The following is a 26293-nucleotide window of genomic DNA, read 5'->3' on the forward strand; positions in this document are numbered from 1 at the left end:
AGTCAGGCGTCATCCAATTGGATCACGGGCCTTTTTGCTTTCCAATTGGTGTAGGAAGGCCGTGCGTCGCGAAGGATGGATGGGTTGGCCGACCAATGGAGCATGGGGGGGGGACCATGATGAAACCTCCCGGAATGCATTTAATCCCAGTCGGCAACCCTAATTTCAAACAAATCAGAAGGCGCAGGAGGGAGGCCATTCTGCCCACCTGGCCTGCGCCAGCTCTCCAAGTGAGCAACTCACCTAGTGCCATTCCCCCCGCCTTCTCCCCGTAACCCTGCACATTCTTCCTTCTCGGCTAATTGTGACCCCCCTTTTGAATGCTTCGATTGAACCTGCCTGCACCACGCTGTCAGGCAGTGCATTCCAGACCCGCGTGAAAAATATAGAAATATAAAAAAATATTTTCGGCATATAAAAGCTTCCCTCCTATGCAAGAACAGCAGCATCAGTGGATCGCCATCTGTTCCAGGATGTGCAGTCCATCCTGACTTGGACATTTATCTTCCAAGTCAGACATCACATTCTTACTTCCAAATCCCTTCATGCTCTCGCTGTAACCTCCTCCATCAGCCCTCTGAAGTCTCTGAGCTCCTTCAGTTCTGGCGTTCTGGGCAACCTGGTTTTCATCACTCCATTACTGGTGGTCATGCCTTCATCTGGGCTCTAAGCTCTGGAAATCCCTGCCTATGCCTCTCTGTCTCTCTCTCTCCTCCTTTAAGACGCTTGTTGAAACCTTCTACTTTAACCAATTTTTTTTGTCACCTGTCCTATGCAGCTGGGTGATAATGTTCCTGTGAATCATCTTGTGGTATTTTGTTAAGTCAAAGGCAGTATATAAATATGTTGGCTTCCTTCATCTTTGCTGGGTTAAAAACTTGCTAGCTAACATAGAAACTAGGAGCAGGAGGAGGCCATTCGGCCCTTCGAGCCTGCTCCGCCATTCATTATGATCATGGCTGATCATCCAACTCAATAGCCTGCTCCCGTTTTCTCCCCGTACCCTTTGATCCCTTTCACCCCAAGAGCTATATCTAACTCCATAGAAACAACCCTACAAGAGGACTTTCCACCACACGGGCCTCAGTAATTTAAGCTAGGGTAGACCCATGACTGTCTTCTCAAAGATACAAGTGTTATTGGGCAATAAATGCTGGCCTTGAGTCCCGCCCACGTCCCTTGAAGAATTTTAAGAATATGCAAAAGCAAAAATACTGCGATTGATGGAAAATGTCGGAAACAGTCATTCAGATCATGAAACATGTGTGGAGAGATGGCGAACAGAGTTCATGTTTAAGCAAATTGATATAGGGAGTGACAAGGTATTGGAGGTGTTGGCAGGCTTAAAAGTGGACAAATCTCCAGGTCCGGATGAGTTGCGTCCCAGACTGCTGAGTGAGGCAAGGGAGGAGATCGCAGGGGCTCTGACCCGAATTTTTAATTCCTCTCTGGCCACGGGGGAGGTGCCAGAGGACTGGAGAACAGCTAATGTGGTTCCGCTATTTAAGAAGGGTTGTAGCGATAAGCCAGGGAACTACAGGCCAGTGAGTCTCACGTCAGTGGTAGGGAAACTATTGGAGAAATTTCTGAAGGAGAGTATCCATCTCCACTTGGAGAGGTAAGGTTTGATCAGGGATAGTCAGCATGGCTTTGTCAGAGGGAGGTCATGCCTAAAAAAATTGATTGAATTTTTTGAGGAGGTGACCAGGTGTGTAGATGAGGGTAGTGCAGTTGATGTAGTTTATATGGATTTCAGCAAAGCCTTTGACAAGGTCCCACATGGGAGACTTATAAAGAAGGCAAAGGCACATGGGACACAGGGTAATTTGATAAGGTGGATTCAAAATTGGCTTAGTTGTAGGAGGCAGAGGGTGAGAACAGAAGGATGCTTTAGTGACTGGAAGCCAGTGTCCAGTGGCGTACCACAGGGATCTGTGCTGGGTCCCCTATTATTTGTCATTTATATAAACGACATAGATGACTATGTGAGGGGTAGGATGAGTAAGTTTGCGGACGACACAAAGATTAGCCGGGTGGTTAACATTGAGGTTGAGTGTCTTGGGCTACAGGAAGATATAGACGGGATAGTCAAATGGGCAGATAAGTGGCAGATGGAATTTAACCCTGAAAAGTGTGAGGTGATACACTTTGGAAGGAGTAATTTGACAAGGAAGTATTCAATGAACGGCATGGCACTAGGAAGTTCTGAGGAACAAAGGACCTTGGCGTGTGTGTCCATAGATCTCTGAAGGCAGAGGGGCATGTTAGTGGGGTGGTGAAAAAGGCATATGGGACACTTTCCTTTATCAATCGAGGCATAAATTACAAAAGTAAGGAGGTCATGTTGGAGTTGTATAGAACCTTGGTGAGGCCACAGCTGGAGTACTGTGTGCAGATCTGGTCGCCACATTATAGGAAGGATGTGATTGCACTGGAGGGGGTGCAGAGGAGATTCACCAGGATGTTGCCTGGGATGAAACATTTAAGTTATGAAGAGAGGTTGGATAGACTTGAGTTGTTTTCGTTGGAGCAGAGAAGACTGAGGGGCAACCTGATCGAGGTGTATAAGACTATGAGGGGCATGGACAGGTTGGATAGGGAGCAGCTATTCCCTTTATTGAAGGGTCAGGCACAAGGGGACACAAGTTCAAGGTGAGGGGCAGGAGGTTTAGGGGGGGGGTAATGTGAGGAAAAACGTTTTTACCCAGAGGGTGGTGACGGTCTGGAATGCGCTGCCTGGGAGGGTGGTGGAGACGGGTTGCCTCACATCCTTTAAAAAGTACCTGGATGAGCACTTGGCACCGTCATAACATTCAAGGCTATGGGCCAAGTGCTGGTAAATGGGATTAGGTAGGTGGGTCAGGTGTTTCTCACGTGTCGGTGCAGACTCGATGGGCCGAAGGGGCCTCTTCTGCACTGTGATTCTGTGACTCTGTGATGTCCAGGTCAATGACCTTTCATCAAAACAGCTCCTCGGAAGTGTAAACAATATCTCCGTCCTTCAGCAGTTATAAAGCGGAAGCCAAGTTTCATATTTGTGTTCCTTCAGGGTATAAGGTTCACTCTCTGATCTAATCTCTAAATATAAACAATATTACTCTGTATTCAAGGATTTATGAACTAAAGGAGAACAAATCAGCCCAAGCAATCTTTAGGAGAGGATTCAGGGTCACCTACGTTCAGTTGGACAGCTGTAGGGAAATTATGCCTTAAGGCCAGGGCTTTCTGACAGAGAGAGGGAGAGAGAGAGAGAGAGAGAGGAAGGGAGAGAAAGAGACAGAGAGAGAGAGAGAGAGAGAGAGAGGAAGGGAGAGAAAGAGAGAGAGAGAGAGAGAGGAAGGGAGAGAAAGAGAGAGAGAGAGAGAGGAAGAGAGAGCGAAGAGGCCAAAAGAAATTAAAAATAAATCAGACAACAGAGAAAGAAGAAAGTATAAATAAGAGTGAGGGACAATTAAACAAGAGAGAATTACAGCCAGAAGGAACCAAAAAATCAGGCAAAAGAGAGCGAGAAAGATCCTTATCCTATATCTCACACAGTGCTAGCACATGGACAAGTATTGTCACAATACAATGCCAGAATACACAGCAAGTACACACATTGCATTTTACATAAATGATGTTATAAAACATCTTCATATTTACAAGTGATATATTTACATATAACGTACAATGACGTAATATGTGACGGAATATAAAATACTCTTTCGTTTACTAGGTCTCATTCCTTTTCATTGGAAGCGTCTCTGCTGAATCTGAGTCCTTTCATAACTCCGCTCCTATAGGACATTGAGGAACCCTTCTCAAGGGCAATTAGGGATGGGCAATAAATGCTGGCCTAGCCAGCGACACCCACATCCTGTGAATGAATGGGGGGGGAAAAACACCTCCGGCCAGCAAGGGCAGCTGGTTATGAGCTGTCTCATACAGCGTTGGCTGCAGCCTTAGTACAAAACTAATTTGGACGCGGAATCCAGACCATATGACTCATGCGTGAGATATGGGTTCACTTTTAGGTGGGACTTTGTGAAGAATCCTGCTTCAGACACCATGAAGTAGGCTTTGTAGTCGTGAGCATATTAACAGCAAGGCTTTATTAATAATGCACAACTATGTACATATATGCAGTAGAGGGTGCAGGCATGGAACTGACTCCATATAAGCCTTTACACATCTCGAGACTGACTCCGACCCTGGGTCTTGTGCCTTCTTACATCAGTGTGGGCGGTACTGTACATTAACCCTGTATGTACTGGACCCTACTACTACACTTTGCAGCAGCAGGCTCTACTGAAATTGGAAACATGAAGTGATCATTATTTCAAATGCGAGTCACCCCTTTTGCCCACTCCAACTAGTAGTCAGTAGGTCAGCGGATGGAAACTGATAGCTTACATTCCCCACGCTCAATTTGCCAATGGCCGAACTTGAAATGAAATAGCGGCTTGACACATCCTCGACAACCCAAGCCGCTTCAGAAGCGATTGATCGCTTTTGAGGCCTTCTCACTCAAAAACCAGTTACCCAATTTGAGTAGAGCAGACCCTCCCTTCAGCAGTGAGATGGGAGGCCATTGACTGTTTTCACTCTGACGGAAGAATATTGGCTGAGACACTAGAAATCCATGTTCCCCTTCCTAAAACGCTTTAGGATCTTGAATATTCACCTTAACCGTAGAACAATAGAAAGGTTACAGTGCAGAAAGAGGCCATTCAGCCCATCCTGTTTGCACTGGCCAAAAACCAGCCATTCATTGTAATCGCACTTTCCAGCACTTGGTCCATAACCTTGCAGGTTACAGCGCTTCATGTTGTTAGACAAGGTATTGCATGCCAAAGCAGGGATGTAACACTGGAACCATATAAAATGCTGGTTAGGCCACCCTGGAATTTTGCATACAGTTCTGGTCACCACTTAGAGGAAGGACATAACTGCTCTGGAGTACAGAGGAGATTTTCAAGAATGTTTGCCGGAGCTTGAAAATTGCAGCCGTGACAAAAGATTGGATAGGCTAGGATTATTTTCCTAAGAACAGAGGAGGCTGAGGGGTGACCTAATTGAGGTGTACAAAATTACGAGGGGCCTGGATAGAGTACATTTTTCCTTTATTCATTCAGGGGATGCAGGCATCACTGGCTAAGCCAGCGTTTATTGCCCATTCCTAGTTGCCCTTGAGAAGGATGCCTTCTTGAACTGCTGAGGAGGATGCTGACGCGGGTAAGGGTGAGGAAGTCCTCGGAGGCGATGATGACGGGGATGAGGCCCTCGCACTGGCTAGACGAGGCAGGCGTGCTCGGGAGGCCTTCGTAGTTGCCAGATTTGTGGAGGATGATGACGACAACATGCAGTGAGGTGACCCCATAGATCCTCAGGTTGCATTTGTGAACATTTGGCTCCAGTCTGGCTTATGGCAGCGCACATACCCTCTGTGAGAATGCTCCTGTCACGGAGACACAGTGGTGGGCCCTAATAGTCACGCGACTGCAGGAGGATGATGACGACATGCAGTGAGGACACTCCATAGATCTTCACACAGCCTCTGAGAATGTCTGACTCCTGTCTGGCCGAGGGCGTCTCGCTTGCGCTTCATGATCAGGGTCATATCATAGAGACGCAGCCATGAAACTTTAGAAGCATCTGGTGCTTTGTCTGCCTTCAACACCTGAGCCCTTTAGGAGCACAGCATCAGTGGTCACAGCTGCTGAAGAGATTGGGGGACCAGCCCCACCTTAAAGGTGCTGAGAGCACACACAGAGAATGAGAGAGCTCTGTGGCACCTGCCCACTACATTCTGACAGCAATGACCAGCACCGCCGAGGTGCAGGCATCAGAAATATTTCCAGGGAGTGTGAGGCCGGACCATCATTGCAGTCTGAAGGCTGCACAGAGCACAGGGAAGAGGTCCTAGACTGAGACACCTGCCTTTTATCTTGTGCAGAAAGGTTTCACATCTGAGTGGCAAGAACACTGCTCATCAGAACAAGGAGCCATAGGCAGGGAGACATTCTTGGGAGTTAATTGACAATAGTGAACAGTATGTACAAGTGATTAACACCCGTGCCCGGCTGTGCAACTAATTCTCCTTCACTTTCCTAACCCTGCCGCTACATCTTGCTGCTCCCCGGACATCCACAGCGGAGGTGGAGGCAGCCTGCTGACTGCAACGCCCTGTCTGTGATGACCTTGGCGGGCGTCCTCTGGAGGGCCGAGACTTGGAGGGCCCCGGCCTGCTTTCGGGGTCCTGCTGTGTGGCAGTGGTACCCTCCTTGGCCTGCGGAGATGGAGCTGCTGGGGTCACAGGAAGAGGGGATTCAGATGGGCCGGACACTCTCGGAGTCGCCTGGGTGGATGGGCCCGGAGTGTGCACCTGCTGATCCTCCTCCCTATGGGTGCCCGAGGACCCCTGGCTGGCTCCGTGAGGGGAAGGGGGAGCTGGAGTGAGATCGAGCTGCCCAGCACCCCTCTCGTGTACACATTGTTGTAGACCAACTATGACGTCAGCAATGGAGTTGAGCCCACACAGCAGTGCAGGACCGACTTCCTGGACCAAGGTCTCCATGGCGGCCACCATTCTACCAGCGTTGACCTCGGTGCGTTGGCATGCCGGCGCTATCACCTGAGTCTGAAGGCGGACGAACTCCTCCATCATGCCTTGCAATCTGAGGAATGCAGCGGACATCCCTTCCTGATGTTCCCGAGCTTGCCTTTGCAGCTCCAGCAACTGAGACATGACCGAGTCCAGAGGCTCCTCACCTGACTCGGACTCAGTGAATTTCTGGCCTCCAGCTGCCCTCTGAGTGCCGAGGACCTGGGAAGTCCCTGCCTCCGCCTGCTGTGGATCAGACAGTGGGATGTGCTCACCAGATTGTGACCCCGAGGCTATCCTAAAGTTAGATCCCCCCCCCACCCCGAGGTGTGTCTCTGTGCTGGTGGAGGGTGTGGGTGAGCGCTGTGATGGGACTTCAAGGAGGGTGCCTCCAGATTCCTCTTCAGAGGTTTCTTCGGGTATTGATTGGAGGCCCTGGGTCATGGACTCTTTTGCTGTTTCCCAGATGTGCCTACAGAAGCAAGGAGAGATAATTAGTACATGGCAGTGGTCTGTGAAAGAGGCATGGTTGTCTGATGGATGTGGCACTGCTGGATCCTCACTTGGTAGAGCAGCGCCGACCTCACCGTCAGCACAGAAATGATCCAGATCCTCGCCGGCCAGCTGGATGGCTCTGTTTTCAAAGTCTGTGAGGACCTTGATGTCAGGCATTCCTCCAGCGGTCTGCAACCTCTCCCTGTTATTGTGTGCCAGCTTGTCCTGCATGGATAGAGATGGAGAAAAGTGTAAGCAGGACACCTGCCAGGCCAGATGATAAGTATGCCTGGCCTGTGTGGGTGGTGAGTGGTCCCATGGACGGGATGAGGACAATGACGGTGAGTGTGAGAGAGTGAATGGTGATGTCCCTTGCGCTGGCAGTGAGTGAGGGCCCTGCGGATGTGTGATGGGTTTGTGAGCGTGCGAGTTGAGAGCGATGAGAAGAGTGACTTACCCTGGCATAACGGAGGAGATCATCCATCCTCTTGCAGCACTGGGTGGCTGTCCTCTTCTGAAGAGCGTTGGCGCTGACCACCACTGCCACTGTCTCCCAAGATGGATTGGTGATGTTGCTGCCCATCCTGCGGACAGAATCACACAGTGCAGAAGAGGCCCTTCAGCCCATCGAGTCTGCACCGACACGTGAGAAACACCCGACCTACCTACCTAATCCCATTTACCAGCACTTGGCCCATAGCCTTGAATGTTATGACGCACCAAGTGCTCATCCAGGTACTGAGGCCAGAGCGGGGATAGAGGATGCCCATTGTGTCTGTACTGGCTCTCTGAATGAGCAACTCACCTAGTACCATTCTCCCACCTTCTCCCTGTAACCTTACACATTCTTCCTTTTCAGATAACAGTCTAATCCCTCTTGAAGGCCTCGATTGAACCTGCCTCTACCACCACACTTTCAGGGTACGCATTCCAGACCCTAACCACTCGCTGCGTGAAAAAGTTTCTCCTCATATCACTTTTGCTTCTTTTGCCAATGACTTTAAACCTGTGCCCTCTGGTTCTCGATCCTTCCACCAGTGGGAACAATTTCTCCCTATCTACTCTGTCCAGACCCCGCATGACTTTGAACACCTCTATCAAATCTCCTCCCGGCCTTCTCTTCTCCAAGGAGAACAGCCTCAACTTCTACAATCTATCTTCATCACTGAAGTCCCTCGTGCCTGGAACCATTTGTGAATCTTTTCTGCACTCTCTCCAGCGCCTTCACATCCTTCCTAAAGTGGACACAATGCAAATTTGTTCCTCTACATCCTTCCCACTAGTTGGTGGCCTATAGACCACATCGAGCAATGTAATTGCATCATTTTTGTTCCTTGGCTCTAGCCAAATAGATTCTGTCCTTGAACCCTCTGGGACATCCTCTTTCTCCAGCACCCGTAATGCTCTCTTTAATCAATACTGCCACCCCTCCCCCTTTTCTTCCTTTCCAATCTTTCCTGAACACCTTGTATCCTGGAATATCTAACACCCAACTTTCCTTCTTTGAACCAGTTCCCTGTGATAGCCACAACATCATATTTCCACATGGCAATCTGCATCTCCAATCTTATTAACCACACTCCGTGCATTCACATACATGCACAGTAACCCTGATTTAGACTCTATTACTTTCTCCTTTACTCTGAACCCACCTATTAACTTATTATTCCCTGCTTCTAGTGCTGTCTATCTCTCCCAGTATTCTGTGCACCTTGGCATTGAGCATACGAATTGGGAGTTGGAGTGAGGCCACTCGGCCCCTCGAGCCTGCTCCACCACCCAGTAAGATCATGGCTGATCTGACTGTAACCTCAACCCCACATTCCCACCTACCCCCAATAACATTCCACCCCCTTGCTTATCAAGAATCTAAATAGCTCTGCTTTAACAATATTCAAAGACTCTGCTTTCACTGCCTTTTGAGGTTCCAAAGACTCACGACCCTCAGAAAAAAATTCTCCCTCACCTTTGTCTTAAATGCACCTTGTACATGTATATAGTTATGGGTCACCAAAAACCACGGGTTACGTTCAACCACACAAGCCTCCAGACCTCTTAGCAAGACACCAAACAACCTTACAACATGGTGGCAGTGGAGTATTCTCTTACACCTCCTGGTTCTCACACCCCTGCCAAATAGCATTGTCCCCCATTCCCAAGGTTTTACTAATATAATTAATAAACAAAAGTGATGAAAGAAGAATGAACATTTTGTTTTAGATGTGCATTTAAATATCTCTGCCGCACTGCTCACAGCAGAGTCTAGGAAGATTAATCTTCCATTGCTGGAGGATTGTCAGCTCTAGGAGAAGGTCAAATTGCAGGGGCTATGGGAGTTGTGGGGTGGAGGGCGAGGAGGGGGAATACTGGGATTGAGGGACTAAATCGGATAGTTTTTTTCAAAGGGTTGGCACAGGATCAATGGGCTGAATGGCCTTTCCTCCCCAAGCCAAATACCATAATGCCAACCCTGCCCAGCATAACTCACAGAAACAAGGTGGCACCTTCCGTGGGAAAGAAAGGAGAGGAATTAATACTTCGGGAATCCAGACGATTTGGTGTTGGAGGCTGGTACATTTGCCATAGAGGGAGTGCAGCAAAGGTTCACTAGGCTGATACCAAGGATGGCAGGACTGTCGTATGAGGAGAGATTGGTTCAACTGGGTCTGTATTCACTAGAGTTTAGGAGAATGAGAGGGAATCTGATTGAAACGTATAAAATTCTAAGGGCTGGACAGACTAGACGCAGGGAGGATGTTTCCCCTGGTTTGGGAGTCTAGAACCAGGGGCCACAGTCTCAGGATACAGGGCAGACCATTTAGGATTGAGATAAGGATAAATTTCTTCACTCAGAGGATGGTCAACTTGTGGAATTCTCTACCACAGAAGGCTGTGGAGGCCAGGTCACTGAGTATATTCAGGAAAGAAATTGATAATTTTTTGGATATTAGGGGCATCAAGAAGTATGGTGAGAAAGCAGGAATATGGCATTGAGAGAGAGGATCAGCCATGATCATATTGAATGGGGGAGCAGGCTGAATGGCCTACTCCTGCTCCTAGTTTCTATGTTCTATGTTTCAATTCCCGCCTACCCCTGGTAACTTTTGACTCCTTTGTTAGTCAAGAATCTATCTACCTCCACCTTAAATACTAAGCATTGACCCTGTCTACATCACTCTTGGGGGAAGAGAGTTCCACAGACGTACAATCTTCTGAGAGAAAGAAATTCTTCTCATCTCCGTTTTAAATGGCAGACTCCTTATTTTTAAACTCCCAGGGATTCCAGGCCAATCCTGGAGGCTTGGCAATCCTATCTAAGCCTTCTTTTCTCTATAAGGAAAACAGACTCAGCTTCTCCAATCTATCTTCATAATTGAAGTTCCTCATCCCTGCAACCATTCTCATGAATCTTTTCTGCAATCTCTTCAATGCCTTCATATCCTTCCTCAAGTGCGGCACCCAGAACTGGACGCAATACTCCAGCTGAGGCCGAACTAATGTCTTATACAAGTTCAACCAAATCTCCTTGCTCTTGTACTCTATGTCCTTATTAATAAAGCCCAGGATAGTGTATGCTTTATTAACTGCTCTCTCAACCTGTCCTGCCACCTTTAGTGATTTATAAAATTTCAATATTCATAATGTATGTTCCTTGTCAGGGATACAGCCTGTTTTTTTGCCCCAGAAATATACGGACATACGAATTAAAAGCAGGCGTAGGCCACTCATCCCCTCGACCCTCTCAATAAGATCATGGCTGATCTGAATGTAACCTCAACCCCACATTCCTGCCTATCTTCACTCCCTTGTCAATCAATACTCTATCCAGCTCTGCCTTAGATATTCAAAGACTCTGCTTCCAGGAAGAGAGCTCCAAGGACTCACAACCCTTTGAGAGAAAAAAAATTTCTCCTCATCTCTGTTTTGAATGGGCAACCCCTTATTTTTAATCAGTGACTCCTAGATCTAGATTCTCCCCATAAGAGGAAACATCCTCTCCACATTCACCCTGTCAAGACCCCTCAGGATCTTAAACGTTTCAATTAAGTCACCTCTTACTCTTCTAAACCCCAGTGGATACAAGCCTAACCTGTCCAGCCTTTCCTCGTTAAAACAACCCACCCATTCCTGGTACTAGTCTGGTAGACCTTCTCTGAACTGCTTTTAATGCATTTACATCTTTCTTTAAACTAGGAGACCAGTACCGTACACAATAATCCAGATGTGGCCCTGCACAACTGAGGTGTAACCTCCCTACTTTTGTAGTCAATTCCCCTCCACAATAAATGTTACCTTTCCTAATTACCTGCTGTACCTGCACACTAACCATTTGTGATTCATGCACTAGGACACCCAGATCCCTCTGCATCTCAGAGCTTCACAATCAATGCTTCATTCATAAAATTTCAGAAGGTACATGACAAAGCGATCCCAATTGAAAATTACATAAAGTGCAATAAAGTTCAACTTGTCTCCATACAGTATGAGGCACCTCAATGCCATTTCAATACTCTTGATATTTGTAATGTACAGTCAATGTCCTGCAGGCAGCCCTAGGTGTTCCACACAGTTTCTATCCCATTGTCCATCCACCTCCATCCAGACTGGACACAAGAGTCCAAGGGAGGTTGCCTGTCCCTTTAAATAGTTGGGGGCTGGGCTAGACCAGCCATGCATTCAGATGGGCGGGGCAATGGTTTCCTAAGCAACCGCCCGGAGCTGGTGATTGACAGGCGAGCTGGCCAATCAACCTCGAGTTCCCCACCATTTTCTCCCCCACCCCCTTCCAGCCTCGTCCAATCAAAATCCAAGCAGCCCCACTGTCATTGAGGGTCGAATCTCCCTTCCAGACGGCCGGCGTCAAAGGGTGCCACCCGGCGGGAGCGAATCAGAAACGCAGTTCGGCGTAAAGCGCAGCCAATCAGGAATCGGGTCCTGTCGCTTCGGCCACTCCGCGGCCTCGGCTTTGTCCCCTGGCAGCCAATCGATGGAGCGGATCGGCCGCCGGGGCGGGGTGAAGGGGACCCAATCGGGTTTGAGGGGGGGGGCCGGCGTTGGCCAATGGGAGGCGGCGGCGGCTAATTTTGAATGGGGTGGTTTTCAGTTGGCCCTCGCGCGGCACCGGGGCTCGAGCGAGAGAGATGGCGGCAACTGCAGGAGGAGGAGGAGGAGGAGGAAGGAGCGAGGCCCAGACCCGGGAGCAGGGTGAGTGAGAGAAGGGGGAAGCTGAACGCCATCCGCCAGTCCCCGAACACTTGACCGGCGGAGCCTTGTCCGCTGCCTCACCCAAACTAGGATCAGCAGCCCTGCCAAATACTGAACCACCCCTCCTTCCACCTGCCAAATACTGAACCATCCCATCCTCCCTGCCAAATACTGAGCCATCCCCTCTGCAAAATACTGAACCACCCCCCTTCCGCCTGCCAAATACTGAGCCACCCCTGCCAAATACTGAGCCAGGCTCTCCCCCTGCCAAATACTGAGCCACCCTCCCCCTGCCAAATACTGAACCACCCCCCCTTCCGCCTGCCAAATACTGAACCAGGCTCCCCCCCCTGCCAAATACTGAGCCACCCCACCCCCTGCCAAATACTGAGCCACCCCACCCCCTGCCAAATACTTAGCCACCCCACCCCCTGCCAAATACTTAGCCACCCCACCCCCTGCCAAATACTTAGCCACCCTACCCCCTGCCAAATACTTACCCACCCCACCCCCTGCCAAATACTGAGCCACCCCACCCCCTGCCAAATACTGAGCCACCCCATCCCCCTGCCAAATACTGAGCAATCCCCTCTGCAAAATACTGAACCACCCCCCTTCCGCCTGCCAAATACTAATCCAGCCTTCTTCCCCCCCTGCCGAATACTGAGCCACCCCCTCCCCTTGCAATATATTGAAGCACCTCTCCACCTGTGAAATACTCAACCACCCCCTCCCCCAACAAAATAACGATAGTCCCCCCTGTGTTATACAGTGACAGACCTGTCCCCACCAGTACTGTACACCGGTGTTACACACTGACAGACCTGCCCCCACCAGTACTGTACCCCAGTGTTACACAGTGATGGACCTGTCCGCACCAGTACTGTACCGCAGTGTTATACACTGACCGACCTGTCCCCACCAGTACTGTACCCCAGTGTTATACAGTGACAGACCCTTCCCCACCAGTACTGTACCCCAGTGTTATACAGTGACAGACCTGTCTCCACCAGTACTGTACCCAGTGTTGTACAGTGACAGACTTGTCTCCACCAGTACTGTACCCCAGTGTTATACAGTGACAGACCTGTCCCCACCAGTACTGTACCCGTGTTATACAGTAACAGACTTGTCCCCACCAGCACTGTACCCCAGTGTTATACAGTGACAGACCCGTCCCCACCAGTACTGTATCCCAGTGTTATACAGTAATAGACTTGTCCCCACCAGTACTGTACCCCAGTGTTATACAGTGACAGACCTGTCCCCACCAGTACTGTACCCCAGTGTTATACAGTAATAGACTTGTCCCCACCAGCACTGTACCCCAGTGTTATACAGTGACAGACCTGTCCCCACCAGTACTGTACCCCAGTGTTATATATTCTCTCCGCGTTTAAGTTTACCTGGGAAGTACAGATTTGTGCAGCTTGGTGTTGTTACTTTTCGTGTTGATTCAGGTTCAAAAATTCTACGTGGCGTTTAACTGGCAAACTGGTGGCCGAGGTTAGTTCAGAAGCTATGCTGAAGTGAGTGGTAAATGTGGGCGAGGAGAATACATGGACTGTGTGAAATTCTGTGGGATAAACTCTTCAAAACAATTGGGGCCATCCTGTATGAATCTGTCTGAACCAACCCTGGACACGCGTCAGCTATTTTCTTGTTCCCTCAGACTACAGGAGCCTGAAATCATTGCTTTAATCTGTGTTTTTAGGTTTACGTCCACCAGCGAGGAGGAAATCTGACCGATTGTCAGCCACAGAGAATCGAGAAAGCTCGGTGAGTACTGGAATTGAAGTTGAAGATAGAAGTTGGGTTTGTTAGATCAGAGCGCACAGTTCAAAAAGATGTAAAATGGGGGGAGTTGGGGCTGAATGTTTTCACATGACGGATAACAGAGTTGTGGGGCAAGCTACAGGGAAGGCTATTAAAGCAGACAGTTTGTGTGTTGGGTGTGTTTGTGGAGGGGGACCTGACCGAGGCTTCTAGTCTGAAAAGGAACACACTTCCTGAGCCTTTTTGTTTTCCAAAGGTTTTTGTAACTCCTGTCACTGACCCAGGTTCTTTATTGTGGAATAGGTCCCGCTTGTTAAGCGTTCAATTGTTTTGAAAAAGATCGAACCCCAGAAAAATGTGGTAAGTGGCGAATATTCCGATTCTCAGTCTGACGAGGTAAGCCAGCGAGAAGCTGCCTTAGAGCTAACATGATTTCCTTTTGTTTTCCCCCCCTCTTTCCCCCTTCACTGTTTAGCAAAAGCGGGTTTCGGGAGAGCCTCAACAGAGCTCAACGGTAAGTAGTACACGCATCACGGTTTGGGAGAGACTCGTTCAGCCTTACTACCGCAAAATGGCAGATAAATGAGTGAAGAGGAAGCTTGTGCAGTCACTGCAAACCATTTTGAACAGACCTGAAATCAATAGAAATCTGAGGCACGGAAGGAGGCCCATCGGCCTGTCCTGCCTGTCATTGCTCATTGAAACAGCAGTCCTGCTTATTTCCCTCCCCCCACTCCCACACTTTCTGTCTGTAACCATCTTAAGTTCCTTCCTCAAGTATCTCTCCAACTCCCCATTAAAATTATTTATGAAATCATTTTATAGAATCAGCTTCCGCGACCTTTTCAGGTCAAGTGTCCCTGATCCTGATAACTCTGAGTGAAAACATTTCTCCTCATCTCCCCTGTGGATCATTTACCAATGATTTTAAATCTCTGATCTCTGGTTATTGGCCCACTCCCCAGAGGGAATAGTTTTTTCTCTCTCTCTTTTCCTAACTGAAATCCTTCACCCCGGTGAAATTCCGGTAAACATCCCCTGTGTCCTTTCTGAGGTCTTTACATTTTTCCTGAAATTCCGGTACTCGGAATTGCCCACAATACACCTGCTGAGCCCTAACCAGTGAGTGGTAAGGTTCTAACATGATCTGTTTGCTTTATATTTTATAATTCTTCTGTTTATAAACCCAAGTAACACATTTTTCTCCCCACCGTGAAGAATGCAAGATCAGTTTGCGAAAGACCGAAGTGCAGGACACGGTCGAGTCTTAAAAAATGTTATTTATTCTTTTTACTTTCTTTCACGGGATGTGGGCATCGCTGGGTAGGCCAGCATTTATTGCCCATCCCTAATTGCCCTTGCTCAGAGGGCATTTAAGAATCAACCACATTGCTGTGGGCCTGGAGTCACATGTAGGCCAGACCGGGTAAGGATGGCCGATTTCCTTCCCTAAAGGGCATTAGTGAATCAGATGGGTTTTCAGGACAATCGATAATGGTTTCATGGTCATCACCAGACTTTTAATTCCAGATTTTTAAAAAAAATTGCATTCAGATTTCACCATCTGCAATGGTGGCATTTGAACATTGGTCCCCGGAGCATGACGCTGGGTATCTGGAGTACTCGTCCTGTGACAATACCACTACGCCACCATCTCCCCAAATACAGTCAGTGGGAAGAAGAGCTTGGTCAGGGATCAGTGATTAGACAGTGTCAATCTTGTGTTTTACAAACCTGAAGATTTGTAGGAGGGCAAGGGGAAAAATGGGAGAAGAATGGCAGGTTTGAGGCCTGGGAGTGAATGAATCGGAGCCAGAGACATTAGCCACTATTGGGTTTCAGCACGAGAAAGGAAGAACAGATGGTTCGAGGGCTGAGTTAAGAGAAGTTAAAAGCTCAAAGCTGTCAGGAAGCCTTAAACTTGATGCCCAGCTCACAGTTGAGATGACCAGTTGGGCAAAATATCAGAAGGCTGCTCGTCACCTTTTGGAGTGAACATGGTTGGACATATGGTCTTTTTTTTTTTGTGCCTGACTGACCTGCTGTTGGTTCTTGAAATAATGCCCAGACTTAACACTAACTTAGTTCTCTCTCCTCTTGTCCAGCTTACCAAAACTATCGCTGCAACGCCAAGGCGCAGCCCTCGGGTAAGTGTACATACTGACTCTCCTCTGAGGGGATGGATTAAGGTGATTGACAAAAGAACCAGAGGCGGCATGAGCAAAAGCTTTTTACACAACGTGCGGTTAGGATTTGGAAAGCACTGTCTGATTGGGCAGATGCAGCAGTAGCTTTCAAAAAGGAACTGGATAAATACTTGGGAGGAGAAAAGAAATGCAGGGACCTGGAGAAGTTGGACGAACTGGATTGCTCTTTGAAAGAGCCAGTACAGACTTGATGGATTGAATGGCCTCCTCCTGTACCGTGCTAGTCTATGATTTACTAGCTTGTAAAGTGCAGTTAGGCAAGGGGCTGTGACTGAGATGCACAGTTTGTTGTGTGGATTTCTACTTGCAGTGTGTACTGTTCATTGCTGCCCAAGGACTACAGGTTCACGACCAAGAAGCCAGTATTTAAGCAGTAACAAATCGCTTCTGCAGCAAATTGTCTAATTTCGTCTTTGCAAAGAACTGAATTAAGGTTGCGCAAATTAATATTAGTTGCACATTGTAACATGTTGGGCAGTTTTCCCTTAATAAACTTGGGGAAACTGGTTTATAAAATATCTAGCCTGAGTCTATAATTAAAATTTATTAATCTAAAACACAAAAAACCTGTTGCATTTCTATGTATCAAAGGTCTTTACAATAAGAAAGGGATTTGGTATGTGCTTCCTCTGGTCGTTGGCGGGGGGTGTCCAGGACAAAGAGGAATAAGATTTAAATTAGAGCCAGACAGTTTAAAGGAGCGAAATCAGGAAATATCTTTTCCGGATATCCATTATGTGGAAACCCTCTTTTTCTGCACCCCCCACCCTCCCGGCCACCACAAAAGGCTGTAGATGCTAGGAGACAATGGGAGATTTTGATGGATTTTTGTTTGGGAAGGGTATTGAGGGTGTGGTACAAATGTAACTGAGGTGCAGATTGGGCATGACCTAACTGAGTGATGGAACAGTCTCGAGTGGCTGAATCGCTGCCTCCTCTTCCTAACTATCCAGGAGACGTGAATGAATGCACGCAATAGCTGGTTTAATATTCTGCAAGGTAATTTAGTTGATGTGAAAATGTATTTTGTTTTACAGATTTCCCCCCAGGCCATGAAAGAAAATGTTGGTGAAGGCTCAGTTCATTTGGAAAGCACGCCCAGCGATGAGGCTGATCAGGCCTGCACCTTGCCCTCAGCGTCAAAGACCCTGAACCCCTCCACCGAGCAGACGGGCATCTCGGCAGACGCTGCGCTCTCCCTCCCTGTGGACAGAAGCGCGGTGATGTTCCAGAAGGTGCGGCGTTCGTACAGCCGCCTGAGCCCCTTTGGAACCCACACCTTGAACGCGAGCACCGGCACGGCCAGCTGCAGCTTCGGGGGATCCCCGTGCTTGTCGAGCGATGCCTCCGACACGTCCACGCCAAACCAGCCGCCCTCATCGCGCAGATCCTTCTTCGGCTTCGAGAGACTCTTGGCCAGCGAAGCAATATTGGGGGTCTCACCAGTGAAACCTTTGACCCCCAAGGAGAATGACGAGGAGCTGTCGGCACGGGCCACCCATGTCGCTACCTCCCTCACATCGCTGGATGTTAATATCCCTGGCATTGCTGTTGCCAAGGAGAAGAGGAAGAAACGGAAAATTCCCCAGATTGAGGTGAGACTGAGCAACTCCCAGCATGCGCTTTATAGATATCCAGTCGTTTTTCCTCTGTTCCTCCAAGGCTGCTGCCAGCCCTGGTTCGTTGGGTACCTCTCTCACTCCTCAAGTCAGAAGGTCATGGTTCCAGCCCCACTCCAGGGACTTGAGCTCCATAACCCAAACTGATGGTTACAGTGCCGATACTGAGGGAGTGCTGCACTATCGGAGGCACCCTCTGTCAGATGAAATGTTAAACTGGTGGATGTCAGAGACCGCATGGCATTATATTGAAGAAGAGCAGGGGAGTTCTCCCTGGCATCCTGGCCAATATTTTGTACCTCAACCAACATCACTGAAACATACAGATTACCTGGTCGCCTGCACATTGCTGTTTGTAGGAGCTTGCTGTGTGCAAATTGGCTGCCCTGTCTCCTACATTACCCCAGTGACCCCATTTCAGAAGCAGTTCACTGGCTGTAAAGCTCTTTGGAGTGTCCTGAGGCTGTGAAAGACGAGTCTTTCTTTTCTGCAGAGGCTGACCTGATGTGCGACTCTTCCCTGTTCATTTTCTGTTCCAGCGCCAATTGGGCTGGGCTTCTCCGGTGTGTGGATCTCCAGCTGCTGCATCGGAGGGAAAATCAACTCCCCCCGCGTTGAATTTCCTGATGCTGGCTCCCTGAGTGTGGTCACTGATCCATAGAGCTATGTGTGCACTGACCTACAATGCCAAGTACAGATGGGGCTGTGGGTGGCTGGGTCAGTTGCATTGGTACCATGGACTGTGGCTGACAGGGGCAGGCGGGCACTCCCACATGGCTATAGTTCAAAAGTGCCATGGATTTACTGCATGACTGCCAGTGCTGTAAGCTTAGGTTTGCAGCCAAAGTTTCTTGCCTGAGTCACACTCCTGACAACTCTCAGCCGGTCTCAAAATGAAAAGCTGAGTTTTATGTTTTTCTAAGTCCAAAGTCCTTGATGCAGTGTTCTGCCTGAGGCATTTCACTTCCAGATTCCTGCGGCGATTTTTTGTTTTTGAGAATTCCCTGGTTGTTAGAACATGTCTCGGGCTTTGAGAGGACTCTATTTATTTACATTTTTCTTCCTCTGCTTTCTTAAGCTGCCTGTTGTAAATTTTATATTATTTCCTAAGCATTTTGTAATTTAGCGCTCACGTAAAGTCACACGTTAAGGGTGAATCTGGCTAAGGGAGGGGGGAAGAATACACTTCCATGTGTGATATGCTACTTTTGTGATGTTAATCTCCCGTTGCTCCAACCACTATTTCCATCTTGCACAAGCCAAGCATCATACAGTAATTTAACAGCCCCTGCTGTTAGGTTTTACTGAAGTGCCAGCTGTAATGCTAATCCTCATCCGCTTTTCTAGCCCTACATTTTTAAGTATCTCTTTTTTTTCGGTTAAGTTGCCACAGTGACAGCTAGTTTAAGGTGTCCCCAACTGGTGTGAGAAGTTAATGTTGAGCAGCATGTGTCACCCTTGCAGTTAGTGACAAGATGTGCTTTGTTCTGGCCCAGACATGCCCGACGCTTTAGGAACGCTACTTTCTCATTCAGCAGCGCTCATTGCACAATCGGCGGACATTCTCTGTCCTTTGGACTTTCGGCTGTGACCCTGAGCAGACCAGCTGCCTGCCCTAGGTGCCTCCGAGTCTCCATTCATGACTCAGCTGCTTGCAGGGTGTTAAGCAGACATGCGGTGCTTATTTCCTGTCTGCTTAGAAAGGACATTTTGTCGAAGCTTTTTGTCTTGCACTCATCAGGACAATTGTATCAAACAACATGCCCCTTCCGCTGTTTGCAACGGGCAAGGTACAGACCATACCCAACCAGCCCATGCTTGCAAAACTCAAAAATGTGTCCAACATTAGATCTGATTCAGCAATTGGATAACATTTGCTAAATAATCCTCAGTGTGCTAAAAATTACGATGACAACCAACTTAAGATTGTCATTTGGGTTTGCAGTGTGGCACATTTGCGTGTATTGGAAGCTACACATTAATACACAGGGCCCTGTTCTTTGCAGACAGAAAGAACATTGCGTCTGTTTCAGCTAAACAAAATAAGTGGTAGCCATTTGCTGGTTCATTCCTCAGGCAATGCCTTGACCAATCAGGGTCAAGCTGCTTGGTTTAAATTTCAAACAATGCTTGGCAGTTAACTGTTGGTCACCATTAACTGGTGCACTCTCCTTGGCAATGCCTCTACCAATCAGAGTCCACTTGCTAACCAATCAGCACTCTCTTCTCATAGAGTATAAAGCTGTTGCTTCCCCTGACGTTGGTTTTCTTGTGACTGTCCTGATGAGTGCAAACCAAAAGCTTCAACAAAATGTCTTTTTTCAGCAATACGCAAGTTCTTTGTTACCAAAGGGCGTTATGCAGGGGGAAGGGTTATCCCAGCTTCCTCACGGTGAGCAAAAGGACCTTTGGCCCAGTCACCTGTTACCTCCAGTGTGAACGGCCCACAATGGTGATTTATCCATCCTGTGGCCTCCACATCAGGAGCACAGATCTATGGTGCATGCTCCTGAGAGTGCTCGCTGGTTGGAATTGTGCATGAGACTTGAGATTGAGCCGCCCGGGTGTGTGCGTTGAGTCAAATGGAGAGCAGGTTACACTCTAAAGGCTTGACTTGATGTTTTCCGGCTCTCTGCTTGTGAAACCACACGAGGCCCAGTGAGACACGTAGCTGCTGATTATTGTCTGACATGATTCACTTGTCTGTTTTACAGAAGTCGGCGTTGGACGAGTGGGCCGCTCAGATGAACGCCAGCTTTGAAGAGGCGGAGCGCTTTGATTTGCTTGTAGAGTGACCTGGGATCAACGGGAACTGCTGTGCCTTCCTGGGACAGAAATAAAACTAGAGGGTTTCATAGCGGCTCGAGCCTTGCAAGGAGCAATCCAACCATTGGAGAAGGGTTAGAATTCTCTTGACCCAGTAGTTGTAGAAACGGAGGTGGAGACTGTCAGTCCAGGAACTATCCTGCGGTGAATAACTCGTGTTCTTTGGGATAATGTGTACTGATGTCCCCTTGGAATTTTACCATCCATAGACACATTGCTAAGCATAAAATTTCCATTCACTGCTAACTGCTGCTTTCCAATATTGACCGTCCCCGTCACAGATTGCTAGTTGAAGCCATGATTTCACCTTTGTGGTAAGCTCGGTGAGTGTGTATTATGTGCTGGAAATGTGTCCCATTGGGGTATTTGCCGTCTGACTGATCACCACGAGCAGAACAGAGTCCTCCCTGGAATCATTCCACAGTTCAAATCAAACGGTTATCCTCTTAAAACCCTGCCGCCACCCCCAGAACGACCCTGCGAACGCACAGCCTGGCGCAGAATCTTATAAGGAGAGACGGGTCAATGTTTCAGGTCACAGGGGGTGAAGGGTCCACACAAGAATCATTAACCTGTTGCTTCGTTCTGATGCTCTCAGATCTGCTGCCGTGTGGCCTTTCAAAACGAATATTTCCAGCATTTTTGTAGATTTTGATAGCTCTGCTTTGGGAAGGTAGGACAAAAGAAAAATATTAAATGTCTTGAATTGTTTAATGCATCATTATGTATTTTAAAAATGTTAATCTGTAGTCAAACCAGAAACTGTCACACGACAATCTGAAGTAGACAGGTTATTTTGAAACCTAAACCTTACTTTCTCCTTTGCTGATTGACCTGTAATGTGTAAGACCCCCATCTGGATGGAGCTGACACTTGTTGAGGGCAAGAGAGGGGAGGTAAAGTCTCGTTCTCCCCCGCCCCTCCACCCAACAATACCCACCACCTCGCTTGATGTGACTTCCATGAGTGCAGGATGCCTGATCCCCTTTTCATTCCCTCTCTGGTAGGGGCCGACGCTGCTGAGAAAGGGACTTAACTGCCCACCCCCATCTTCCAATCGAGGTGTAAGCCAACTGCTGCCCCTGTGAGGTGGGCGAATCGATTAAAATGAGGCCGCAGTTTGTTGTGGCGGGCATTAGGCTGCCGTGTATCATGACAGGAATTGTTAGTAGAACCTGGCAATCAGTAGATAATATAAGTGCTGCATTATCCGACATGGATTGAGTACATTAAGCCATCATGTTAACTATGCATCCGGTTTCCTGCAGAGCAGCATTGCTGTGTTAAAAAAGGAACCAGTGGTGTTGTCATTAGGATTTCAGTGAAGCTTAGGGAAGTGTCAGAGATGCTCATGTTGACTGAACCATGAAACTGGCTAGCAGCATCGATACCAATCTTGTCCTTCCGAACTGAGTGTATACCAGAACGGGGATAAATTCCTTTGTGTGAAATGCTCGTGGGTTATGGCTTTGTTGCTGGCAGGGAGAACAATTTCAGTGCACGAATTCAAAAGTGGGATATGCGACAGCTGGACCTAAGACTCCCTTTTATCAAATAAATGATCAAGATATGTACAGTGTCCGCCAATACACTCATTCTTTTGAAATCAAATCCAGTGTTAAACTTGGTAGGCGATTTTTTTAATGTACATTTTGTATTGGAACTGAAGTGTTACTGTCCATTATGTAAAACAGTCAAACTAGGCAGTTAATACATTTGGTTATCTCTCTGCTGTAATAACTGCACTCCCTCAATTGTGGATGTTCATTTATTGACATAGATATATAAATAGCAACACACATCAGATATCAAGCTGACAGCATTGTGATTATATTTGAACTATTAGTGTATATGTTAATTAAGCAGGTAATAAATTCCATTAAAACTGTGTGTTTGTGTTTTGTGAAGCAGGTCAAATGAGTATTGTACTTGTACAAGTGGCTTGTGTGGGGATAGCATACCTTGCAGCACTGTTTATTTTTCCCTTGCTTCCCTGTCCTGAAAAAAAATCCTCTTTTGTTAGTCTGATAGATTTTTAAAATCTCTGCTGGGAGAGCAGCTGGCCTTTGGGAAGCTAGAAAATGGCGTGTTTGCTGTTGGGACCTTGTTCCTCTGTAGGGAATTGTAAGCATTGAATCATGTGTAATCACTCCATCTTCCAGCATTATTTCTCTTTTAAAAAGCATGCCCCTCAAACAAGATACCGGTTGGGAGCAGCGAGTGACACTGGCCTAACACAGTAATGAATGTATCTCTTGGGCCCACTTAGTGGGATTTAGTGGGCGAGTGCAAAAGGAGGCTAAGAAAGCAAGGTATTGCAACAGAAAATAATTTGCAAACATGCTGTGCTCCCAGTAAGTTCTTCATCTTGTGCTTATAGGGGCTGCTGAATTTGCAGTGCCACCTTTAATTTAACAATTCAGACACCCAAACATAAGTGGCGGCGTAAATGGCTACAATTGCTTGACTTTGTCCAGTTGGAGCAATGGCCTTAATAGCGCCGTTCACGTTTGCAACGAGCCATCACAGCTGAGCTCCAGGTCACTTTCTGAAGGATGGTGACTCCAGGCCAGCTGTTGTCTATGGGGCTGAAAGAGGAATTGCAGAGAATGGAGCCAAACCGTCGTGGAGAGACCTACAAAGCAAAGATGCTTTCCACAGCCAGGAAAGGCACTCGCCAGGAAGTCCACTAGCTGCCTCTTTATCCAGACGTTGGTTTGAAGTGCAAGTAGCAAGCCTGCAGCTGTCCCACTTACACCTCCCAAAAGCAGCAAGTCAACAGCTCACAGATCTCAGGGTTTCTTTGGGGGTCTGGCTGTGTCACACTTGAGTTAGAACAGTTGCTACCCTCCCAATGTAATTCATTGCGTGACGGATTTTTGGATGCTCTAAAGTGCCATATTTAATGCAAATACCAGGGTCTTGAGACCCATTGGAAAGGAATATGTAAATCTGCATTTAATGCGGGACAGGTGCATCACAGCACAACTTAAATACTCATGGGAACAAGGTGCAAAACAGGCATATTCCAGGTCTGACTGCACATTGCTGATTAACACAACAATGAATTAGTGTAGAGCAACATTCCCAGAGGTGTATCATCACCCCTGGAAAAATACTTGCCTTTATCCAGTGCCTTATCACATTGCAAGCTCGATGGACTAATTTGAATTGTAATATGGCCAAATGTGACGGTCATTTTGCCCATAGCTAGATCCTAGACCAGTTAACTTAAACATTGAGCTCAGCAATTTCAGATCATTATCTCTACCTGCATCATAATTTTTTGTGAAGATGGCTGTCGGTGGTGGTTCTGCTTTCTCCATTTACACCACTTCTCAACCCATCTTTTTGCTGCTTTACATGCCCCAGTTTGCCTCACACCATTGTTCCTTTCGTCATTTAATCTCTCTTGCCCTCCACCATATCACGGACCTTTTGTTCTTTCCCTGCCTCGCTACTTATTTATGCCCTTAACTTTTTCTAGTTCTGATGAAAGTCTCTCTCTCTTTCTCGATTTATTTACATATATTTTTAGAGAAATGGGCCAGAAAATGGCAGATGGAATTTAATGCGGAAAAGTGTGAGGTGTTACATTTTGGAAGGTCAAACCAAGGTAGGACATACACAGTAAATGGTAGGGCACTGAGGAGTGCGGAGGAACAAAGGGATCTGGGAGTTCAGATACATAATTCCCTGAAAGTGACGTCACAGGTAGACAAGGTTGTAAAGAAAGCTTTTGGCATACTGGCCTTCATAAATCAAAGTATTGAGTATAGGAGTTGGGATGTTATGGTGTGGTTGTATAAGACATTGGTGAGGCCAACTTTGGAGTATTGTGTGCAGTTCTGGTCGCCTAACTACAGGAAGGATATCAGTAAGATTGAGAGAGTGCAGAGAAGATTTACTAGGATGTTGCCGGGTCTTAAGGAGTTGAGTTACAGGGAACGATTAAACAGGTTAGGACTTTATTCCTTGGAGCGTAGAAGAATGAGGGGAGATTTGATAGAAGTTTACAAAATTGTGAGGGGTATAGACAGAGTAAATGCGAGTAGGCTCTTTCCACTTAGATTAGGAGAAATAAACACGAGAGGACGTGGCTTTAAGGGGAAAGGTTTAGGGGGAACTTCTTCACTTGGAGAGTGGTGAGAGTGTGGAACGAGCTACCATCTGACGTAAATGCGGGCTCACTCTTAAGTTTTAAGAATAAATTAGATAGATACATGGATGGGAGAGGTCTGGAGGGTTATGGACTAGGTGCAGGTTAATGGGACTAGCGGAATAATATTTCGGCACAGACTAGAAGGGCCGAATGGCCTGTTTTCTGTGCTGTAGTGTTCTATGGTTCTATGTTCTGTGACTCTGCTCTCCTTCAGATAGTACAATTTACATCTGCCTTAGCAGATGATGTCCATGCAAGTGTTTGTATTTTAAAATAGAACAAATTAAAGGTTGTGTTTGCTGCCAATGCCGTGCATGTACACTTCTAGGTCATGTTTATTGTTTTACAGACTCCCACTCTGAATCAAAGTGAAGTGGTGGTGGCATAGTGGTATTGTCCCAGAGTCCCAGGTTAATGCTCTGGGGACTCAGGTCATGGCAGCTGGTGGAGTTTGAATTCAATAAAAAAAAAATCTGGAATTAAAAGTCAGGATAATCATGAAACCAATGCCGATTATAGTAAAAACCCATCTGGTTCACTAATGCCCCTTCAGGGAAGAAGATCTGCCATCCTTACCTGGTCTGGCCTACATGTGACTCCAGACCCACAGAAACTCTTAAAATGCCCTCTAAACAATTAGAGATTGGCATGGGCAATAAATGCTGGCCTAACCAGTGACGCCTGCATCCCGATATTTTTAAAAATCTATGGAAAAGGAAATGAACACAAACTTTGACTGCACCTTGGCATGTCCCCAGTTCCCAAGAGACAGGGATTTGCAGAAAAAAACAATCAGGAGACACTGTAGAGAAATTAATGGTAATTTTCCCCATTACAACCTCTTCACAGACCAAACAAAGCTTCCAAACCTGGAGCAAGTGAGGGGTCAGGAGGAGTTGGGCGGTACTGGGCGCTGTGGCATTGATACATTTAGATGTTCAATTCGCTTTCATTCCCTACAGGTTACTTGCAATTACACGGTAACTCCTTTTCGAAATGTCTCCCCCTTTTCAAATTCCAAATTGAATTCGATTGTACTATGAGCACTCATATTTAAATGTGAGATGTTGAACCAAGGCTGTCCCAACCACCAACTCAATGCTGACTGTATTATGGCCCAACATCTTGTACCAGAATTATATCCTGTGTGCGATCGAGACATTAGCGGCTTTCTGACTGAGCCGAGTATCGTCTGGGTGGGCCAGTGCGCAGGCGGCCATTTTGTGTTGGCAGGAGACACTGTGGAAAGTGAAATGGTCATTCCTTTCTGCTTTCCCCTGGCAAAATGGCAGCAGGGGTCTAACGAAGAACAGCCAATCTACAGAGAAACGCCCCCAATAACGAACCTCTGAGCGATGACAAGATCTGCCTTAATAGCAATTTGTTTCAATTTACCTCAAGATTGCTTATTTGTGAAATT

General features: G+C 47.3%; 1 protein-coding gene across 1 annotated transcript; it reads left to right on the plus strand.

Moving 5' to 3' along the window:
- The first annotated feature begins 12152 nt into the window (after positions 1-12152).
- cdca5 (cell division cycle associated 5) lies at positions 12153-22598 on the plus strand. The gene is made up of 7 exons (XM_078532685.1): positions 12153-12283; positions 13998-14062; positions 14363-14419; positions 14535-14573; positions 16165-16206; positions 17304-17861; positions 20600-22598. The coding sequence occupies exons 1-7, from the start codon at positions 12220-12222 to the stop codon at positions 20678-20680; spliced, it is 906 nt and encodes a 301-aa protein (XP_078388811.1). The 5' UTR covers positions 12153-12219; the 3' UTR covers positions 20681-22598.
- Positions 22599-26293: the final 3695 nt, after the last annotated feature.

The sequence above is a fragment of the Cetorhinus maximus genome, chromosome 31 (genome assembly GCF_964194155.1).
Source record: "Cetorhinus maximus chromosome 31, sCetMax3.hap1.1, whole genome shotgun sequence".
Taxonomy (NCBI): domain Eukaryota; kingdom Metazoa; phylum Chordata; class Chondrichthyes; order Lamniformes; family Cetorhinidae; genus Cetorhinus; species Cetorhinus maximus.

Bases quoted from the DNA above. Each gene is read 5' to 3' on its own strand.
- cdca5 (XM_078532685.1), top strand. From the start codon at position 12,220: ATGGCGGCAACTGCAGGAGGAGGAGGAGGAGGAGGAAGGAGCGAGGCC. The intron at 12,284-13,997 runs GTGAGTGAGAGA...CTGTGTTTTTAG, and splicing joins GGCCCAGACCCGGGAGCAGG to GTTTACGTCCACCAGCGAGG. The intron at 14,574-16,164 runs GTAAGTAGTACA...CCTCTTGTCCAG, and splicing joins AGCCTCAACAGAGCTCAACG to CTTACCAAAACTATCGCTGC.